Source organism: Silene latifolia, chromosome 2 (assembly GCF_048544455.1).
Source record: "Silene latifolia isolate original U9 population chromosome 2, ASM4854445v1, whole genome shotgun sequence".
NCBI classification, from domain to species: domain Eukaryota; kingdom Viridiplantae; phylum Streptophyta; class Magnoliopsida; order Caryophyllales; family Caryophyllaceae; genus Silene; species Silene latifolia.
In genome coordinates, this window is record NC_133527.1 from 185,540,408 (window position 1) to 185,558,956 (window position 18,549).

Sequence of the window (18,549 nt, forward strand, 5' to 3'; positions counted from 1 at the left end):
GTAAATCACATCTTATTAAAGAGACAGTAACAAAAATTCAACTACATAACTGACTACCTTGACATGATTTTAACAACAGTTTCATGAATTAAACGCTGCACAATTCCTCCTTATCTCACCCTGATTCCCAGTCTTAACCCCAACTCTACCAAGCTGTCGAATTGCGCTAACAAAGGCAGAATCGAAGTCCCTTTCACTGTTAGCAAAATTGACGACTGTTGGTCGAGACGACTGGTCAGTATAGAGCACTTGATCAGAGGTAAACAGTCCTCTTCCTGCAACCAAGTCCTGATAATACAAATTATCAAATGTGGTCGGCGTTTGAGTCTCCATAAAGACTACAAAGTTGGGGTCTTTATTCTTTGAGCATTGTTGTTGCAGGTTTTGAGCATATGAAGGGTCCATGGACGGGTCAACCTCGTTTGAAGATGAGAAGTTAGAGACCCGGCTCGCGAATTTTGAGCAGTGGGAAGCTCCTATGGTATGAGCCCCAGAGAGAGCAATCATGTCTGTTTGGGTTAGATTGTGCTTGGCAAACATTGATACAAGTTGAGCTAAGTTGAACTCGGGTTCAGGTAACTTCCCCGTCACGTCTGTTGCCTTGGAGCTGAGCCCATCTCGTCGTCCTAGTTCCACATTATATGAAGGCCCTCCTGCCTATACATAAAAATTTTATCACAATTGAAACCTTGGTATATAAACTTATGTTGCTCAGACGTCAGATCACTGTATTAAATCTAGGCTACGACACAAATATCACAACTACTTCGTGAAATTTTTAATGTTAAAACCGATCATATTTTGAACGCATGTGGGGAAAGGGTTGAGATTAGGCTCTGATGACTAATTTTGAAATCAACTTTAGATCAATAGTCGTATATTATGAACGTAACTCGAAGTATCGGACATTAGCACATGTCCAATTATTGGCAGTGGCGGAACTAGGATCTGCCGTTGGGTGGGGAATAATGTCTCAAGGAAAAGTTGAAAAATTGTCGAAAATTTAACTAGAAATTTTGGAATTTTCATTTTCCAGCGGGAGTGAGCACCCTAGTTAGCGTCCCCTCGCTCCACCACTAATTATAGGGATATTGATGAGTAATACATTGTTGAAGTTTTGCTTAAAAAATGATCAGAGACAAGTTAAGCACGAAACTTACATTTCCAATAAGCAAAAACCATCATTTAAGCATTTAATCACTCATTCCAAAACAGTAGTTTTCCTCTAATTTGGTAAATGAATCCAATTTTTAAGGAAATTTCCCTTGGAAAGAAATTAATTAAACCCAAAGGAGTCTAAGACCATCCCCAAGCAGAAGGTCGCCTTAATCGGGTCACCAAAATTTTTCCTCTTAATCGCACCTTATTAATCTTGACTCACTTTCACCTTCCCAAGCAGAAGGTCACGACCTGGGTCACCAACTCAATCATTTTTCCACTTTCCAACATTTTCAATCATTTACCACATTCACTACCCCACCAAAACCTCTCTCTTACTTTTACAATAAAAATACAATTTACAAAATACAAAATATTTAATATTTACAATACTTACATAAAAATACAATTTACAAAATATTACCACTCAACTATTTCAAAAAAATACAATTTTTATTTTAGAAAAAAACAAAAAAACGCTGAAAATTAAAACAAGGAAGTTGCCGAAAAGAAAGGGGAGGAAGACAAGCAAGGATGAAAATGGAGTATGCAGCAGAGAAGAAACAGAAGAAGCAGAGTAGCTGTAGTATTTGTTGTACTTTTTTTATTTTTTTTATTTTTTAATGTTGTAAACCAATAGAAATACGCCACGTGTAAGGTCACCAACTTTTACCAATTTCTAACTCAAGGTCACCCGGTGACCCTGAGTTATTCAAGGTCACCAAATTATCACCTTATTACTCCTTAATTACCGTCATTAGCATGACCCAACAAGGTCACGACCCAGTTGGTGACCTTGCTTGGGCATGGTCTAAGGAAGTACTTTAAATCTTACCAGAAAAACAGAATCCCTTGTAGCAAGGGCCAAAATATCAGCACATGACACAACACCAGGGCAAACAGCTTCAACAGCTTGTTTTGCCTTATTCACCGTGTCAAATCCGTCTCCTGCTAGCGATAGATTGATCGGCGCGTCCTTCTCGGCATCCCCATTTGCGGAGAATATCATGATAGACGCATCACATCCCTGAATTCATCACAAAGTTATTAATGGACTAAACATATACGCATTACTATACCAGTTCTTTGTACTCTGCTTCTAACGTAACACAAATTTTTGTTTAACACGGGAGTATCCGTCTTGTAATATTACATTTTCTTTTGTCACATTGTTGTGATCACTTATATATGCCTTCTATTTTTACCATACAAATTATTTTTTTTTTTTTTTTTTTTTTTTTTTTGAAAAAACATGTATATATGTTGTAGAGGTGTTATAACAACCTCGACTATTCGATTACACAAAAGTATGGTTATGGAGAATCGGAGGCTCGCACGACAAAACTAGAGGAATAGATCAATAGACGGGTGCATAAAACACGGAATATTTTGTAATAATTTCAAATGTATTGCTTTTGAAACAACTTTTTATTCACATAAAAGAAAACAAATCTAAATAATTTGAATCTTCCATTTAAAATAGTGTTTTGAAGACGTGTTTATATCTACATTCTAAACTGAAGTTCATAGGAAATAACAAAACACATAGGTTCAAGTTCATCATAAGAACTGACAATATATCTTGTATAAAGTACCTCAATACGAACTTATTGTTGTACTATCCACAATCCAATATAAGCCTACGTTTACACCTCACACGAGAATTTGTAAACAAGTTATTACCTCGACGAAACAATCATGGAAAAAGAGACGAATAGTTGCCTGAGCAGTAACTGAAGTCTGACTGAATTTGGTAGAAACGGCCTGTCTCACAATAGGTTCGACAAACGGACAACTAAACCTGTAGAAATTCTCAGACAATTGAGTTTTACCCACCCCTATAATCATCACTATTATCATCATAATTTTGCATACATTTTTCAATAATGCAACCATCTTCAAATTAATACGTTTATTATTATGATATGGTAATAATAATAAGATAAAACTTGCATGGCATGAACTCGTACTATATATATAGGCTAATATGTAGTGTGGACTAGCTAAACAACCAACCTAGAATAAATCTAGGTTATTTTATAGTATGGGTGATTGGTAATTGTTTTTTTCATGTGATGTTGAACATTCAATAATATGTGGCACGTCATATTTATTTTACGTTGGTAGCGTAATTCATTTCATCAACCAGAAATTACTGAATTTAGTCAATTTGTTAATCATCTCCAACCTTATGGTATGGAATTGGCCTCATGTTTCATGCATCATTGATTGCTAATATTACCCGTGGAGGACCTTAGTTATATCGGAAGGGGGTCTGACCTTCGGCCCACTGATTTTTCATATTTCAGTGTTGTTAATTTGTCATCCCCTTAACTCAATGATTGAGTATAATATTCACACGCAAAGTTAATAAGAAATTAACTTTCGGAGTTCGGTTAATGTTTGCTCCAAAATCCGCCACTAAATAATTACTCCCACCGTCTCAACTCTGATTATTTATTTACCTTTGGTTTTTACTAAAAGATCAAGGAAAGAGAAGAAGACCAATTATTAGATGATAAGTGGACCAACTTGAGTGTGTTCCTACTTCCTAGAATATAAAGGTAAATAATTGACTGAGATACCCAAAAATGAAATAGATAAACAAATGATCGGGACGGAGGAAAGACTATATATAGTGACCCCTACGTGCTTTTGAGTTTAATTGTTTTCATTATTCATTGTTCGAGAATTACTATCTATCTTCTCTTTTTTCCATACATTGCAACTGTAAAAATATTGGAAAAATTAATAATTTGATATTAAAGTTTTACCTAATTTTCGCTGGTCAATCAACTCTTATAATCTCAGAGCAATTTCTCTGTGTTTTAATTTTTAAATGCTTGTGGGTTGGATTGGGGTTGTACGGAGTATATTTGAAGGCAATGCTACTATATACTCCCTCCGATCCAAATCAAGAGTAACATTTACTTTTTCATACTTATCGAGATACGTTTTGCAACGTAAATATCTTTAGTTACACATTATTAAAAATTATAAAAGTTTGATATTCTAATAGCATTTATGACGAGGAATCAGACAAGATCTCACATGAATATATTTTGTCTTATAAATTAAGAATAATATTAAAGATTCTCTACGGCCATAAATAGTGTCAAAAAGTCAATGTTACCTTTGATCTGAATCGGAGGGAGTATACTATTGTTATTACCGATGGTTATGATCTTAGCTATGCTATTTCTAGTGATAATTCATTACATGGCCTGGCCTCACATGTTAAGGTTACCACTATACCAAGAACTATATGGAAATTTTCTACAAGTGACATTATTAATTGTAATTATTTACATGGCTCACATTTTCAGTGTCGTACTTTTATAATTTGTACATAAAAAATCGTCTTAAGCTCCATGATAGGATTGAAATTGCACCATGTACACGATTTATATGTCGAGTTGTGATGGATGGTGAAATGGTACATTATCTGTATATTACTCGTATATAGAATGTTACTTGTGAAATTTAGCAAGTGATGAATTCCAGTTATAAACATATCTTTGAAAATGACCAAGTACCAAATGCCAGCTAAAATAGTTGCTATGCATGCTTAGCGTGCCACCATTAATTGTCTACCTTCCCATGGACGAATGATAGTTTTAGTAAGGAACTTGTTCACATTTTATGTTAAGGGGAGGTTCCTTCAAATGTGACTCTCCAGCAATTTGGGTTATGTATGAGTTAAAGGTAAGGTACGGTTGGACTTTACAAATTTTCATATAAGACGGTATTATATGAGATCCATACATTTAGATCATAGAAGTTAAAGGTAAGGTATGACTAGTACGGAGTATTTTTTCAAAATGGGGTCTAAACACATACAAATTAACAAAATGGGTTGAGTTTCAAAGTATTTACCCAAAATGGGTCCACGTTATCACCGAAGTTAGGCTCGGATTCAAGTCGCTCTCCCGCTCAACGACCTTACCCAAAGTGTAACTTAATGTTCGCCTACTTCAAGGCAAGTCGCTCGGGGGGTGAGCGATTTCAGTTCAAATCGTCCTCCCCCACAGCGACTTTAGCTTTTGCCAAAAAAAAAAAAAAAAAAAAAGCAGTTTAGCAGGATCGAACTCAAGACCACCCACGAAATTAACACTTATTCTATACTACCTAACCAGCAGAGCAATTCAATTTATAGGTCAAAATAAAGTGCTTAAAAATAATATTGAGTAATTGTTGTACAAGTCCCAGAACGCATTTATTACTACTAACATTAAATATCTAATTTTATTCTCCCTATTAAATCATAATATTATATTGGGTGTTATGGTTATGGGTGTGGTGGGATTGTTTTAAATTCCATGTTCGATTCCCATCAGCTACTTTCTTTCTTCCCCCCCTCCCCCCCAGTCGCTCAGTGGCTGGGCGGTTTGACCTCAAGTCGCTCTCCCGCTAAGCGACCTTAATCTGAACCTAGCATCGCCAGAACCGAGCCTACGTGGACCCATTTTGGGTAATTAGTTTCAAAGTTACCATATTTCGTTAAATTGTTTGTTATAAAACCCTATTTTGGAAAAAAAATCGTTGTACAAGTATTGAAGCACTTATTTGGATAGCTATTTTGTTTCTTTTCATCTTTTGGCCAGTAATGACTAATGACAATTATTTGTTGGAATAGAAAATAAAAAGTTGGATTATTACTCGATAGAGGGTTGAATTACCTAAACAAACTTTACTCATGTGCAACTTCGGTATGAGTTTGGGTGTGAAATTGAACACAAATTGTTATGTAAGACTACTTTATGTGTAAGACAAGTTCAATTACAAAAAAACCCAATAAAATTATTTAATAAATTAGTTAAAAAATATTTTATTTTAATAACCTAATGTTTTATATTAATAACTTACTGATTTAAATGTGTCAGTATTACACATAAGATATCGAGTTATTAAAATAAAATTAAAATGCAAATATAATATATTAATAAGTTTGGGCTATTTATCTATTGGGTCAGTCTTATACTATAGAACGATCCTACAGAAGAGTTGCTATAAATTGAATTATACATTACCTTTGAATTTTGCTAAAAGTCAAGTTGGGCCAATATTGGTTCACCATTAGTTTTTGTTTTGCAAGGCCTTGGTTTAGTACAATCAAACTAAAATTTATAGTATTAAAGTAGATTTAGCCACGGGGTAAAATAACTTGATTTAAATATAAATTTGACACGTTTTGAATTTGAAAACGAGTTTAACTTGGAGAAGTCAAGCCTAGAAAATAAATAAAATGACACGACCCAAGCATGGAATGATGTGTTTCATGTCGTGTCAATGAAATGGAAATGTTCGCCTAAGCAAGACACAACCCACAACGTACCATGTCGTGCTTGGGCGTTCCCAACAATTCCTATACTTAATTTTTTCTTCTTCTTCTTGAGTGTGCCTAGGCGTGACAAAGCATATCGTGTCTGGGCTAGGCACAATCTTTTTTCTCAAACTTCGGTCAGTCACATACTCACATGCCATAACGTGTCGTATCATGTCGTACTGAACAACCCATGACATGGGTTGTGTTGGGACATACCAGCTCAACGAGGACAACGACCAGGGGCGGATCCAGCCCATTGGCTATATGGGCTGGAGCCCAACCTGTTTTCTGGAAAAAGAGTGATATAAATATTACATGTAAAATGAAATTTGTAAACTGGAGTTGGTCTATTGGTAGAATATGTGTCTACCAATTAAACAACTTATTAACATCCACTTGTACCTTTAATAGTTTTTTGGTTCGTGAGTTTGAAACCCAGCGAAAGAGCATTTGTTAGTACTCTATTTTATTTAGGCTTTTAGACTTTCACAATTTGCCAAACTTTTTTTTTTGTTCACTTTACCTCCTCTTAAAACAATTAAAACAACTTATTAACATCCACTTGTACCTTTAATAGTATTTTATTTTTTTCTTAAAACTTGTGCAAAAAACTTATTTGTACTGGGAAGTTGAATGGAGGTAGTATAATTTAGTAATGAGTTCTTCTACGGTGTACATGGTACACTCGTATTTTTTAAATTCTCCGTGTGATCTCTCATCTTTTGAAACTATCACTAATATTCTGAAACTTAATGAAAACTTCTTAAAATACCTAAATGCTCTAATCCGCCTGTTTTATATGTTCAGTTTTTTTGCACTTATTATTGTTTGACAATAATTTATGAAACATTTATAACAAATAGTGTTTAGTCAGTCTTAAACATATTTTCTTTATTAAATTTGGTAGTATAGGATAAAACGGGTATAATTACCAACTGCAAATCTTTTATAGCATTTCAAAAAAAAAAAAAATTATCATAGAACAAATTATCTAACCCACCGTACATTTAAATCCTGAAACCGCCCCTGTCAACGACCCGCATACCCACTACCATAATTGCCCACAAAAAAAGAAAAATATGGACAAGTTTGAACCCAAATCCTAATTGTAATACACCCATTTCAAAACACACCCAAAAATTCAAGTTTGAAGTTTGAGTTTGAACGACGACATTCAACAAGCACCGTGTTCTGTGCAACAATCCTATTGAAAGCAAAGATCATTTCTTTTACGAATGCCCCTTGATTGGATCTGTCATCCAAGATCTGAACATTATTAGTTTCGATGAGTTTGTGTCAAAATATGATAATATTACAAGTCAAAGTTTTCTAACGAAACTTAATTTTCTCAAAGATTTAATTTCAAGAGATGATTTCACTAAGATTATCTTTATTTGGTGGAATGCATGGTTTCATAGAAATGACATTATCTTTAATAATGTTAACTTAAATATCAGCAAACTTATTACTTTATGTAATAGTAGTATTAAGACCTGGAATGTGACGAGATTTAAGGATCTCAACAATCTCGAGATAGAAGAGTCAGCTAGAAACAATCCTAGGAAGGAAGAAATTTGGTGGGAAAAACCTAGAAACGGTTTCCTAAAGCTAAATTTTGACGGATCGAGAATAGAAGGTAGTAAAGCTGCCTTAGGATATTCAATAAGAGATCACAATGGTAAAGTCGTTTTGTTAGGAGCAAAAAAGTGCGGTTCCAATAGTATTCTTGTTGCGGAAGCTCTCGCTTTAAAAGAAGGCATTTTAGCAGCTAAATATTTAGGAATCTCAAAGTTAATTGTGGAGGGTGATAATTTATGTGTGATTAACTCGATTAGAGGTACCTGACAAATTCCTTGGGAAATTTCTAGTATTATTAAGGATGTGAAATTAGACCTTCATTTTTTCGATGAAGTGATAATTAAACATTGCTTTCGTGAAGCCAACAAGGTTGCTGACTTCATGGCTTCTATTGGACATTCATGTCCAACTCTTTCGAGGTGGTTTGATAGCCGGTGGCTTCAACTCACCTCCCTCATTCGAAAGGATGAGATAGGTTGGTCCTACCAAAAAAAAAAAAAAAAAAAAAAAAAAAAAAAAAACGGTGTATCTCCCTAACTGACATTCCACAAGTGAGATCAATTCATACATTCAATCGTATCGCCATGGAAATCGTTGAAGAAAACGGTAAATCGAAGTTTCTAGAAACGGAGTTCCCTTACTGGATTTCCTTCCGTCGCAAGTTTCCTCCCGATTCTCCCTTCTTCACCTCCGGCGACATTGAACGTCAACTTCTTTCTAAACAGGTCTTAATTTCTTCATTTAATTACCTAATTTTTCTCAAATTGTTACAGTAATTCACTGTTTTTCTTTGTTTGATGTTTATGTTGTCAATCGCTATGGAGTATATCAGATTAATTCGATTGCGATGCGTTAGGGTTTACTGAAATTCATGATGATCATAGTTTTGCTGTTAATAGCATAGTTTATTCGATTGCGCGAAGAAGTTAGGCTTTCCTGTAATCTTCATTGATCGTTGTAGAGTAATACGCTGTTATTAGCATAGTTTTGCCGAAATTCCTGAATTGTTGTTCAAATGGAGGCATGGAGCTGTCTATGAATAACGCCATTGAGATTCATAATTGGTGATATAATTAAGTGAAAATGCTGCGAGGAAAATTGAGAGAATATTGCCGGAGTTGTAGAGCGAAAAGTGGAAAGAAGATTTAAGGCATTGAATGAGTCTCTATTGTACAGCATTGTTAGCGACATGCTAGCTAGGAAAATTTCCGTTTTGGTGCCTTGAGGTTAGGCTAATTCCGCTATTATGTTGCCGAGATTTTATAGACTGCGCTTTAGTGACCTGAGAGATGAGAATTTTCAGACTTTGGTGACTTGAGTTTGATAAGTTTTACTTTTGTGTAGGTAAGGTATAACACAGTAGCTAAGTTGTAAACCATAATGAAATGGAAAATCAGCGTTGGATTAAATATTATGGTGAATTTTGCACATTTATTTACCAAAAAGTTAATAACTACAGAGTATTTAACGATTCTTAAAAACATCTGTGACTATAGGTCAGCTGGAAGTAATAGAAAGTTGGGGCGAGAAAAGTAGATTTGTGAAACCTCCAGTAAGGAAGTAACAGAATTGGAATTAGCTCAAATCTCAGGCCACCGCACTTGAATTTTTTCCTAACTAAGTAGGCTTAGGTGCTTAGCTGGCATCTGCTTTATAGGTTGGTTATACTCCTTTGGAAGTTGGCTATTAATGTGTTTTATTGCGTATTTTGTTGTGATGTTAGCTCACTGAGTTTAACTGCTCCTCTGAATTGATAAGCAGTTTCCTCAAGGTGGAGGAAGCCTAACATGAGTAGGATATAATGATGATTAATTGTCTTTAATTCTACTCAAGGGCTTGGTAAAAACATCTGGAAAACAGTAGGAACTTATGAGAGTGAGATAATCTCAGAGAAAGTTATTCTCAGACAGATAGATAATTCAAATCAATGTGCTTTATCTTCTTATGAAAACATGAGTTTTACCAATGTTGATAGCATTTTGGTTGTCACTTAACGCTAGGGTGGGTATGATAACTGGCAAATTTTAACTCTATGAGCAATCTTGATAACCAGCCTAATTTTGCAAAGGACCCTGAAATGGCATGTCGCTTCTTAGACTTCCAGGATAGGAGGTTGACTCCATGGAAAACAACATTCCAACTAGTACTTTCTTAAATTATTTACATTCTTCATGCTTTGGGAACTACTTGAGGTTTTTCTTCACCGGTTTCAGAAGCACATTTATATTGATAAAGCAGGACATTAACATTTATGAACTAAATAAGACCCTTTCTATAGGCATGTATGTAACAACTGAAAGTCTCTAACAGTGATCCATTGGCCTCATCAGCTTTATGTTTACCCTAGTCTCTAGCAAAATTTGCTTCTCATAATACTCAGGGATGTATGTGATTTCTAGTATTCTCTTGAAGTACCATTTAGACTCAATATTGTTCATTGTTCATTGTCAATGGTTCATATTTCCTTAGAATTAAGGTTAAAAGGTTTATGGTTTATGATAATCTTGACCCTATATAACTCATTTGACTTGGTTACATTCTTGTTTTTGACTGTTTTCTGTATCCAGGTTGCATTGGACGTGAGTGAAGATGAAATGCAACAACTGCTTGTGGAAGATCGTGAAAGGTAGCCCCTTACAATTATCTTCCTCTCTGATTCTGCTTTTCTTTATGATCCTTTCTTCACAATCTTTGAACATTTGTTCATTCTGCACTGCTTAGTTTAGAATTTAGATTGCAGAAGTTTGCATATGTATGCCGCTTTATGATAATAACTGAAGCTTAATAAAATGATTTTAGGTTGATGTTTTACCTTCTTCACTTAGCTATTTGATTTTATATACCCTAAACTTGCAGGATAAAAGCTAAATTCTTGATCAACTTTTGTAGCTTTAGGAATCTGTAACTTGAGATTTGAGTTTTTGTGCTAAAATAAATGTAATTCATATGACATCACTTACCTCTTTGTTTTCAACAAAATATTAATTTCAGTTTAAAGTTTGCATGTACTATGGTCACTATTCACTAGTTTAAGTATTTTTACCATGCAAATTTTATTTTGTAGATTTGCCTGCTCTGATGCCATCATAGAATTTGCAAAAACAATGAAAGTTGTTCACATAAAATAGTACTCCATCTACGCTAGACTAAAATCAACCTGGAGTATAAACTCTTGTCAATAGAACAAGAGAAAACCTAGAAACTTGGCCAATCTGCCCAAAAAATTGCTATTGTCCAAGGAATAAATGAATAATGTACTTGTGAACAGGACAAAAAAAAATTAACTGAATAATGAGAATGAAAATGTACATGATCTTGGAGGAAAACTACCAGTAATTTGGGGATGTAAAAACTACTTACTGATAAATCTGATAAGTAATCAAACAAATAGAAATACGCGTGCTCTATAGGTTCTTCATCGATCATATATAGTGAAGTAAATGTGATAAATTTTAAGCTCAACTAATGATAATTTTACTAGTTTGATTTCACTTTCTACTTTTTTTTGTTTGAGTTTATACATTTTACCTCTCAACTTGAGGTGTACAATTTGAATACTTTAACTCACTGTTATTGGATTAGCTATTGTTTAACAAGCTTGTTATAGTAAAACATGATGCTTTTGAGTAATTATTTACCTGTGCTGTGTTCATTAGTTTAGTTAATTTTACCCTGTAGATCTGTTCTGCTATATTCTGCTTTGAAAAATTGAGATTTGTGAGGATATTAATATTATCAACATCTGCATTATCTGAAATATGCCTAATTTCCCATTTCATTTCATTAATCGTTTGCAGGAGTATTGTATGTCCCATTGTCGGCTGTGATGCACAATTGAACTCTCTGGAGAGCTTTGAAGATCACTATAATGCACGACATACTGCATCATGCTCAGTGTGCTCACGAGTCTATCCAACACAGCGCTTGCTAAGCATCCATGTATCTGAAATGCACGATTCATTCTTCCAGGCAAAAGTTGCAAGGGGATTTCCTATGGTATGTCATAATGTCCCTTAAGTTGATGTTGGCACAAAGCAGTATGCCAGTATTTAATTGAACAAAATTGTCCTATCATGTCGGTATAAATGACGTTGATGTTTATGTAATGAGTCATTTCATTGCTATTATTCAAAGCAACTCTGGCGAGGGGCAAGACAGATTACTCTTAGTTGTTCCTCATCTCTTCATTCTTTTGGATGGTGTGGATTTGTTTGACTTTTGTGCCTCTGTCAGAGTTGTCGCAGGACTAAATTTTTGTTGATTGTGACTGCGACTTCGGAAATCCTTTTGATAACCAGAATGAAAATTAGAGGTCCTGTGTTTTTATGTTAAACCCACTTCCTCATTACTGATTGGTTCATTGGTTGTTTGTTTCAGTATGAATGTTTGGTCGAAACATGTGGGTTGAAATTCAAGAGTTACAAAGCAAGACATAGGCATCTTGTGGACAAGCATAAATTTCCTGTTTCATTTGAGTTCTCCAAGAAAGTGCATCAGTCCAAGAAAGAGAGACAAAAACTTCATCGTAAGCATGTTTCTCACAAGGAGGAAGCTTCAAGTGCAATGCAGGTTGAGAATGATACTATTGAAGGCTTAGTTTCTGGTATCTCAAAATTAAGTACATCAGACTCAATGCCTTCTTCAATCAGCTTTGGCCGCCGCCACAATCGTGGATTGGCGTTTGTTCCGCGGTCTGTTCAGCAAGGAAAAAGGCATGTCTTCATATCTTCTATAACACAATGTTAATGATTACAGCCAAATGTTAAAGATAATAAATGACCTCGGCAAGGAATTCTTTCTTGGCATCTATTGCAATCTCGCATTGTTACTTTTGCATTTTCATTCTTCAGTTTCATCACCCATGATATATACCCTTCTCCCTTCCCTTTTGTTTCTATATATTGGTAATAGAATAGATGTGGTAATGACTTGTGCTAATCTGATAATACATGAATTGCTATGCAGTAAAAACAGAAACACTCAAGAAATGTGACATTTGCCTTGGCAGGTCAGCGTGATTTACAAACAATAAAACTACCAGGTTCGTCAAGCTTTGGCCTATGTCCCACCATCAAGCATGGAACAAGGAGCTGCTGCTTGACCGTGCTGCCTTACACCATCCGTCAGTTTTCCGAAGACCGAGCACTACAAAACAGGGACAAGTTGCTTCTATCAAGTGCATAATATACCCTAATGACCCGACTTGTAAGATCTCTCTGCCTCCTGCAAGCTCTAAGTTCAGTTCGGCATTGAATATATCAGCACGCCTGAGCGACCTAATTTAGGTATAATGATACTATAGAGGGTGACACTTGTTATATCTACCTTAAGTTCTGTACCAAGTTTCCTATTGCATTCCTTGTGATTTGAGACATCTGACTTTGTAAGATCACTAAATTCTACGTAGTTATCTTGTTGAGTACCGAGTACTCCGTGTTTTTGTAATGCCCTTTTTTTTCTGGGTGGCTTTTGTGACTTATTCAATGAAATTGCTCCATTTTAACATTTCGCAAATTTTGAATTAAAAAAACCATCTCTTTTTCCCTTTTAACAATTTTTTTGACACCGCCCCATAAATTTAGTTAAATAGGGCATTCTTTTAGTCTTACCACTGTAATTGTGACAGTTCATTTTTGTGCAAAAACATATTGGGCGATTTTAAATAATCAATAGATACTCTTGTCTTAAATTATTTGTTTTTCTTATTTATTTTAATCAAAAGTAAACAAATGATTGAGACGGAGAGTATTTGGTTCAAGCACTTTTGGAAATGAATTACTTCGTATAATTTTGACATTGTTCTGCAATGGCGCACAAACATAATAATTGTATAAAAAAACACAATTAGTTAATTAATGATACCTACTGGCCAATTCCAGATTAGTGTGATCAAATTACTTGCGTCATACCCAGTTAAGACAAATATATGCATATATGATGCTCTACATAATTACATTATCTAAAACATATACGTCACCCAGTTACACTACTCTAATGCAACTTCATGAATCCATGATCATATTGAATGGACAGCATAATCTAATTATTTATAGCATTTCTAGTGAATACTCCACTAATATAAGTCTGATTAATCCTTCTTTGATGTGTAACTAAGGGAAATATAATTGGAAACTAATATGAAGAAATGGATAATATATTGTATACTGCTAATTCTTCTTTGTACAGAGAATGTAAAAGCTGGGAAACTGATGAAGAATTTTTATAAGCATAGTTGCCCAAATGTGGAGAGCATTGTCAGTGATGCTGTGTCGAAAAAATTCCAACAGACTTTTGTAACAGCTCAAGCTACTCTACGACTCTTCTTCCACGATTGCTTTGTTGAGGTAATTAACTACCCACAAATTCTTACTTGTGACAACTCACACCCGTAAAAAGGAAAAGGAGGTTGTGAGATGTCACAAGAAAGACTTGCTGTTTACTACCTCAATGATTCAGGATTTTTTTTTTTTTTTGCTTGAGAGCTTAATGCTAATGATTTTACCATGGTGTTGAAAAGGGTTGTGATGCATCAATTATGATTGTCTCTCCGAATAGAGACGCAGAAAGAGATGCGCCAGATAATCTGTCATTGGCTGGAGATGGATTCGACACAGTGATCAAGGCTAAGGAAGCAGTTGAAGCTGTTTGTCCTGGTATTGTCTCTTGTGCTGATATCCTCGCTCTTGCTACTAGAGATGTGGTTTCCTTGGTAAGCTGGTTTAACTACTACTAACTGTAATATTAGCAATGTCTCAAATGCTCTTTATTGACCTGTCAAAATCTAACTCGACTCTCCACTAAAGTCGCTTTTCTATACCTATGAACTCGTTAATCCTGACAAATGACCCCAAAGACCGTACATATTTACGTTTCTGAAACCAGAACCCATCAACTCGTCTGCCTCTTGCTTGTAACGCGGTAAAAGAAGTTGGATACTCGAATTTACAGTTTCTATTAAAAACCTGTAGGATTATGTTTCTGACAATTGAATTCTAAGTTTTCCCTATTCCTAGATAATATCTAGAATATTCACATATATCCAACTAAATTCTCCCAGACAGGAGGGCCTTCTTACAAAGTAGAACTCGGACGGCTTGATGGGTTGGTCTCCAAAGCATCCAATGTCGAAAACAACTTGCCGGGCCCACAATTCGACTACCAAAAGCTCAAGGCCATGTTTGCAAGTCACAAGCTAAGTGACACTGATTTAATAACATTATCCGGAGCACATACCATTGGATTTTCACACTGTAACCGCTTTGCAAATCGCCTGTACAATTTCTCGCCTGCCACGCCAGTGGACCCATCTCTTGATCCAACTTATGCACAGCAGCTGATGCAAGAGTGCCCACCAAATGTCGACCCGAATATTGTTGTTGGGATTGACCCGGACACTCCTAGAACATTTGACAATTTGTACTACAAAAATTTACTTGATGGGAAAGGGCTATTTATTTCGGATGAGGCTCTATTGTCTGATCCAAAATCTCGTCGTACAGTTGAGGCATTTGCAAGCAACATGAGCAGGTTCAGTTCAGGATTTGTGAAGTCAATGGTAAAGCTTGGGAGAGTTGGTGTCAAGACTAGCAATGGAGAGGTTCGAAGGGACTGTACTAAGTACAATAAATGAAAGAAATCGAACAAATTTCATGAAAGATCAATTGATCATAAGTTTCTGAATAATAAGACTTGCCACTCATGTATGACACGATTTGTTACGGTTCAGAATACATTTTCTGTGTGTATAGTTTACAGTTAGTTTGTATTGATCTTTTTGTCGTACGTCTTAAGCCTTATCCTCTGTGTTAAGAGGATCATAATATAACAGACGGGTATGTAAATCATTTATCGTCATATTCAAGTATCCAACGGAGTCAAATATTAACAGTCGTTTATACTTGGAGGTCGGTATATGATGAAAGAAAAAAAAAACGAAAATTTGTCATATTTTGTGAAGTAGCAGAGCCTCCTCACAAGGTATGCTGATGTTATTGATGACTGATGAGTGATGATACAGGCAGCCTATTTATCAATCCAATAATGCCAATTGCCAACCACTATCAGATAAGAAGACTTCCAAAAGCAGGGATGTCAGCAAAACTGTTTTGTGAACTTTTGCCGTGTTTCGAACCTGGATATATGTTAGGTGTTCTCGGAGGGAGAAAGTGTGAATAACCTTTTACAGAGATATAGTAAGTTATGGAAGGTAGTGCTTATGAGTTAGGTTCGAACGTTGTCAACATCAATTTCGCACTTGTGGTTCCGTTTACACAAAAAAAACAAGAGATATATTAAGTTCCAATATTTTTAGTAGTCTCTTTAATGCTTACAGGAACAATTTCGCTCGACTGTATAATCTCTCGAAAACTATATCAAGGCATATTATGAAAAGAGAAAAAGTTTTAGTCAAGAAAATTTATGGTATCTACTATCTAACTGTATAATCGCTGGGTAAGGCATACTATTACAGTCCCCTTTGATTGTTTCTTGATATAACTTAAAGTGAGGGAACATTAGACATGAAAGTCGATATGTCCGAGTGGTTAAGGAGACAGACTTGAAATCTGTTGGGCTTCGCCCGCGCAGGTTCGAACCCTGCTGTCGACGGTTTTGCTACTTTATTTTTAGGATTTTTTTAAGGTAAAGCTGATACGTACACTCAAATAAATGATCAAAAATCAAATATGACTGATCAGAGTGATCACTAGTGAGTAATGTGCTTACACAGTCACACAGATGATATACGGAGTATTCCATACCATGTATGCATTTGATTATTTTCTATACCGGTGGCGGGTTACTAAGGACATGCATCTGGTTAAATTTATTGTTTTTTCCTTTTTCGGGTTTTCCATCCTATGCATACTGGGTAGGTGGACATAGGTTAAGAAAGCAAAAATAATTGTATATTACAATTTTCCATAAAGATATCATTAAATTCTTTTTTTGGCTTTCTTAACCTATGCCCACCGGCCACTGGGCATAGGATAGAAAAACCGGTATTGCTATCAAGTAAGTAAAATTGAACCACACGGTAAATGACTCGTATAGTCGTATAGTTTACAATTAGTTTGTAGACTTGTAGTGATCTTTCAAATGATTAATGTATGTGTGACAAAGGCAAGTCCATCTTCAAACGTTCGTAACTCCTTCGTCTTAAGCCTAATCCCGGTGTTAGAGGAACGAATATAACAAGGATAGGTATGAAATCAGTTATCGCCATATCCAAATATCCACATGGAGGTCGGTATATGATGGAATAAAATAAAATGGACCGAAAATTTGTCTTACTTTGTGAAGTAGAAGGGCTGCACAAGGTATGCGGGTATTATTAGTGAGGATACAATAAGAGCCTTTTTATCAATGCAATAATGCAAACAACCACTATCACATACAGAGCAGAAGGGACGACTTCTAAAATAAGAGGATGTCACTCATGTCAGCAAAACTGTTTTGGTGAATTTTTGCCAAGTTTCGAACCTGAAGATATGTTTTCCCAAAGCGAAATAAAAATACAAATACCTTTCACAAAAATATATTTAAGTTCCAATTTTCTAATAAAGTCTCCTTCATGCTTAGGGAGTTAGGGGAGCAATCGAGCTCTCGATCACTATAGTTTTTTTTTTTTTTTGGTGCCAAAGAGGGACAACCCTCAAAAGTTAACTACTAGCTCGATTACTATATAGAAGTAATGAAGTATATATATTACGACATTATGAAAATAAATTATTTCAAGTTAAAATAATTCATGGTATCTCCCCTTTGTTGTTTAACATGATGATAAAAACAATGATGTTAAATTGAAAACTTAAATAGATAATTCTTCAAAAAAAAAAAAACTTCAATAAATAATGGAACCGCAGATTCATTGCGTTTCTATGATACATATTACTAACCAAGTCAACACTAATCACCAAAGTCGATATGTCCGAGTGGTTAAGGAGACAGACTTGAAATCTGTTGGGCTTCGCCCGCGTAGGTTCGAACCCTGCTGTCGACGTTTTTTACCAATCAACGAAAGAAAACTAATTTGCTAGAGAAATTCCTTTTTTTTTTTTTGAATAATTTGCTAGAGAAATCCTTGGTTACAAGTTACAAAATAAAAAATTATAATTCTGATTAAAATATCAGATTTTCAAGTATTATTCATAAAAAAATTATAATTTAAACAAAATAAAAAAATAATTCTGGTTAAATAGGGTACATAAATTTGTGTTTTTACAATGCTATTATAATCCATTCTTTTGTCACATAATACATATGTAAAAAGCTGATTCGTACACTCAAATAATTAATCAAAAATCACATAATGTATGACTGATCAGTAATCACTAATGAGTAATTTGCTCAAACAAATGATATTTCATACCATGTATGCATTTGATTATTTTCCACATTTGTGAAGACTAAAGAGATGTATCTAGTCTAATTTATTATTATCAAGTAGGTAATTAACCCATGAACGACAAAGTAAATAACTTATTTAA

At 35.0% G+C, this 18,549-nt stretch overlaps 3 protein-coding genes and 2 non-coding genes across 6 annotated transcripts; 4 read left to right on the forward strand and 1 right to left on the reverse strand.

Moving 5' to 3' along the window:
• Nucleotides 1-3,127, reverse strand: LOC141643741 (peroxidase 55-like). The gene is made up of 3 exons (XM_074453034.1): nt 2,842-3,127; nt 1,994-2,185; nt 1-657 (listed from the first exon to the last, which is right to left on the reverse strand). The coding sequence occupies exons 1-3, from the start codon at nt 3,052-3,054 to the stop codon at nt 82-84; spliced, it is 981 nt and encodes a 326-aa protein (XP_074309135.1). The 5' UTR covers nt 3,055-3,127; the 3' UTR covers nt 1-81.
• Nucleotides 3,128-7,576: 4,449 nt separating this feature from the next.
• On the forward strand, nt 7,577-13,576 carry LOC141643745 (uncharacterized). Of its 2 annotated transcripts, none has more exons than XM_074453039.1 (6): nt 7,577-7,672; nt 8,587-8,787; nt 10,630-10,688; nt 11,860-12,058; nt 12,440-12,774; nt 13,028-13,576. In XM_074453039.1, exons 2-6 carry the CDS (start codon nt 8,647-8,649, stop codon nt 13,053-13,055), a joined length of 762 nt encoding a protein of 253 aa, XP_074309140.1. In that variant the 5' UTR covers nt 7,577-7,672; nt 8,587-8,646; the 3' UTR covers nt 13,056-13,576. The 2 variants fall into 2 exon arrangements, with proteins under 2 accessions (XP_074309140.1, XP_074309141.1); XM_074453040.1 differs by having other exon boundaries at nt 7,578-7,672; nt 13,071-13,576.
• Nucleotides 13,577-13,846: 270 nt separating this feature from the next.
• On the forward strand, nt 13,847-15,924 carry LOC141643744 (peroxidase 16-like). The gene is made up of 3 exons (XM_074453038.1): nt 13,847-14,406; nt 14,580-14,771; nt 15,120-15,924. The coding sequence occupies exons 1-3, from the start codon at nt 14,200-14,202 to the stop codon at nt 15,690-15,692; spliced, it is 972 nt and encodes a 323-aa protein (XP_074309139.1). The 5' UTR covers nt 13,847-14,199; the 3' UTR covers nt 15,693-15,924.
• Nucleotides 15,925-16,587: 663 nt separating this feature from the next.
• Nucleotides 16,588-16,669, forward strand: TRNAS-UGA (transfer RNA serine (anticodon UGA)). Its single transcript has one exon. It is a non-coding gene; the product is annotated as a tRNA-Ser (tRNA).
• Nucleotides 16,670-17,980: 1,311 nt separating this feature from the next.
• TRNAS-UGA (transfer RNA serine (anticodon UGA)) lies at nt 17,981-18,062 on the forward strand. Its single transcript has one exon. It is a non-coding gene; the product is annotated as a tRNA-Ser (tRNA).
• The last annotated feature ends 487 nt before the right edge of the window (nt 18,063-18,549 follow it).